The sequence below is a fragment of the Trypanosoma equiperdum genome (genome assembly GCF_001457755.1).
Source record: "Trypanosoma equiperdum strain OVI genome assembly, contig: ctg_178, whole genome shotgun sequence".
Classification (NCBI taxonomy): domain Eukaryota; phylum Euglenozoa; class Kinetoplastea; order Trypanosomatida; family Trypanosomatidae; genus Trypanosoma; species Trypanosoma equiperdum.
In genome coordinates, this window is record NW_027123826.1 from 1,173 (window position 1) to 4,963 (window position 3,791).

The 3,791-nt window shown below is 41.1% G+C and overlaps 1 protein-coding gene across 1 annotated transcript; it reads right to left on the minus strand.

Moving 5' to 3' along the window:
• Positions 1–498: 498 nt before the first annotated feature.
• On the minus strand, positions 499–1,752 carry TEOVI_000048600 (Trypanosome variant surface glycoprotein (A-type), putative; the record flags this gene model as incomplete). Its single annotated transcript, XM_067223207.1, has 1 exon — positions 499–1,752. The coding sequence occupies one exon, from the start codon at positions 1,750–1,752 to the stop codon at positions 499–501; it is 1,254 nt and encodes a 417-aa protein (XP_067079308.1).
• Positions 1,753–3,791: the final 2,039 nt, after the last annotated feature.

Genomic DNA, 3,791 nt, shown 5'->3' on the forward strand with positions numbered 1-3,791 from the left:
TACCATTAGTCAATTCTAGTATCCATAAAATAAACGGAATAAATCATATTATAATAGCATTTATTTATCATATTCTATCAATCTGATACTATACCTATATGCTAGCATTGGGCACATTGTCAAACTTTTTATATTTTTATAATTCTCTAGTTTTTCAAAATTTTTACATTTCATCAAAAAGTGTTAAAATATATAATATTTTAGGAATTTTAGTAAATTTTCTTCGTGATAGCACATTTTATAAGTTTCATAAATTCAACGAAATTGAGAAAATATCCTTAGAAAGCTAGAATGCTACCAAGCTCATAAATGCAACAGCAAACAGAGCCAAGTTCTTATTGAAGAAAAAACTGGAATCACAGCAATTTTCTTCTATCCAGCCATAGTTGACCTTCTCACCTGGTTTCTGTCCCTCATTTTCCTTTCCACAGTTTGCTTTGTCTTTGTGTCTTGTACACCTATCGGAAGCAGCTGCTGTTCCTCCAGTTTGAGCTTGTGCTACAGGGACACCACGTTTTGAGGCTTTTGATGCATTATATTGACACTTTCATTTGTGTCGGTTTCTGTTTCGTTATAAATACAGAAAGACTTGTTGTTGCATTTATTTTTGCCAGTTATTTTACTGCAAATATCTTTATTTCCAATTGATTTGCTCGAGCACCGTTCTGTGTTGTCCTCTGGTGTTAGTGCTTTTTTTAGAATTTTCCTGTCAAATGTCTTTTGTAAGTCGTCGAGGTTGTTGTTTTTGCTAGATAGGAACGCCTTTAGCCGTTTGCTTACACTGTCGAAGTCTGTGGCTTTGATGATGATGGGTTTACCTTGCCCCGACATGCCCAATTCATCCCTGCTTGCTTCTATTTGTTGTAAGTTCGCCTTGTCTTCGTCACCCAGTTTGGTTAGCGGCGTGATTCCATCGAGTGTCGTTTTTAGAGCTTTTGTATCTGTTTCGAGCAGTGCATGCAATTCGGTTAGTGGATACCCATCGCCAACGCCTCCTTTTGCATCCAGCCAGTTAGAAGCTGACCAGGGCGAGCCGTCTATTTTTAGGATTCCACCCATCAGCTTGATTTCGCCGTGTGTTCCGCCGCCGTTTGCTAGGAAACCGTTCATGTTCGCCGTTGATGAGAGTAAGCAACTTGCTGGTGGCTTTGGATCCTTTGTTCTGTCCGGGTTGTTGCTGATTGCTGCTCTCGCCGAACCCAGATCCGGTTCGTCTTCTACGTCAGCTGCGGCAGGGCTTGATCTTGCAACGTTGCCATCGTAACATTCGGGCATGTGTGTCTTGGTGGCGACGTTTCCAGCGGAGGTTGAGTGGGCAACGCAATAAGCTTCGTTGCTGCTGCCAGTGTTGGCATTGGCTAGTAGGTGAACTGTTTCATCAATTCGGCCAGCAGATTTCGTTGCTTTCAGTCCCTTTTTAACTGCCAGTAGCAGTTTGTTTAAGAGTACCGCTTCTGCTGCCTGAAGTTTGTATTTCAGGTAATAGAGTACGTTGAGGTCGGAGTCGGTGGGCGGTTTGCCTTCGTGATTAAGCATCATGGTGGTTTGAAGCGCTTTCGTTCTCAGTTGGTCTATCGATGCGGGAAACTTGTTTGCCATGGTTTGGCCGTAGGTACCGAGTTCCTTGAGTGTCGTTGCAAGCTTGCAGACATCTTTCAGGTCTGCTGCCGTGATTGCCTCCTGGTTCGCTACTGCCGGGTACACAACACATAAGGCCCCGACTAGAAAAAACAGGGTCCGCAATGCGGTCATGGCGTGTTTCTACGTGATGTCACTACTGATATGAAACGGGTGGATTGGCAGGTTGGCGGTAAGACATTGCTTGCCATAAATCGAGCCTTTGTTGGTCAGCTGGCTTTACCTCTTGGCGTCGTTATGTGATTTGTTTTTGCTTTCAAGGTTGCGTTGTTGCTAGTGCGTCTCTTTTTTCGTCAAAACTTCCATTCTGATTGTGGTATTGTCAAATATTATTGTTGGCGTCATTTTTCTTGCTTTTTTAACCGTCGTTATTTTTGTGCCAGCGTTGTGTTATAAGTGGCAGTAGTTACATGAGAAAATCGTATGCCACTGTGTGTACGTCGCCTTGTCGTTGGGTTACCTACTTCTCACGTTAACGGAATCTTTTCTTGCTGCAGTGCGGCGTGTACGTCTAGATTCTCCAAGCCTCATAAGACAACTTCTGCGTTGGCTGATGGAAACTTGATGTTAGTTGTTCCTGGTACTCCTTTGATAGTTCGTGTTTTGTTAGTTGTGATGCTGGCTGCTGATAGTTTGCTCCATACAACCTCATTCGAACGTCCGTTTACTGTCCTTGGAAAGCGGTCGCGGGTGTGCTCTGATCTATGGCCATAGTTTGTGCTGTGGCACTGAAATCTTTTGCACTGCGACGTCTGTTATAAGGGCTTTCAGGATGGAAGCTACTTCCAACATTTTACTTTCTGTGTTTTATATGGCGCCTACTACCCTGGGAAGCTTCGTTTTTAAGCCAGTTTTTGTCCTCTTGTTGTTATGGGAATAGTATCTGGTTGTGGGTAAATCTTTTAGAACTGTAGGCATATTTCAGGGCTCTGTCGTGTGCCTTTTGTTGACGTTGTTACCTACTTTTACTGCACCTCCTGCCGCAAACACTGCTACACTTAGAGCACTTAGTTTTGAGACGGCGTGTTAGTTGCATTATTTCTTTCGCCGTTTATAACAATCTGTTGTTCAAAGGCACGGTATTGACTTGAGTGAAGTATTTATTTAAAATCACTTGTTTGGTCGAGGGTTGGCATGTGAAATCTGCGGTAGCCTCTCTGAAACGCGACATGATCTACGAGTTTAGGGACCAAAATGATGTTGATTTCGAAGTTTTTGTGGATGGAGACTGTCTGTCATGGATCTCTTTGCATTGCTTCTGACCTTTACTTTCCTTTCTGATGCGTAAAGTTTTAGGGTTGTTTTATGGTCTGCAGTCCTACTTATCATATTTATGGATTTGAATACTTATGTTTCCACCTAATTTTCATGTTATAGCGGCTTCCATTTGTATCAATTTTATGTTTTGTGTTATTCCTCTGTTGCTACTGACGAAAGTTGCTTATAGAAGTCTTAAACATTAACCTATACGTTATAGCTGCTGCTGCGTTTGGAAACGATCCATGTTTTTTACACTTTACCTTCGCTTATTTAAAAACAGCACTCAAAAATACACCCATTGATCTGGTATTGTTCTCTATTTTTGTTCAATGAAGACTACAGACATTCACTCTCTCAGGAGTCAAATCATAAACATAGCGCTTGATATAAGGGCACACCTTATAACTAAAACCAAAGCTCTGCCATCTCTGTTGTTCAATCACTCAATTTTGAGTGAAGCACGGCGTATAATCTAATTCTTTTAATTTGTTATTTTTTTCTCTTCCGTCTCTTCCATATTCTGTTATTTCACTCTGTCTTTCGTTTCCGTGTTTTTCTCCTTCCTCGAATCTTGTTGATGCTACAGCGTCTTCACTTGGTTTTCAAACTGGACTCTGTCTATTTCTTATTGACACCTCAACCATAGCCTTGTGTACGATTTTCCGGCCATTATATATGTGTTTGAAACTGCGTATATTCTATATTCTTATCTCTCCCCTCCTCTGTCTTTCTCTTTTTCTTTTAACAATAATCCCTGTGTTCTCACACTCCTTCTCAATTACTCTCATTGCAATATCACCATTGTTTTTATTGCTTCTATTTTTGGCATCCATTTAGTCTTCCTAAAAATTAGTATATAAACACAACACTCTCCTATTATTATTATTATCAAT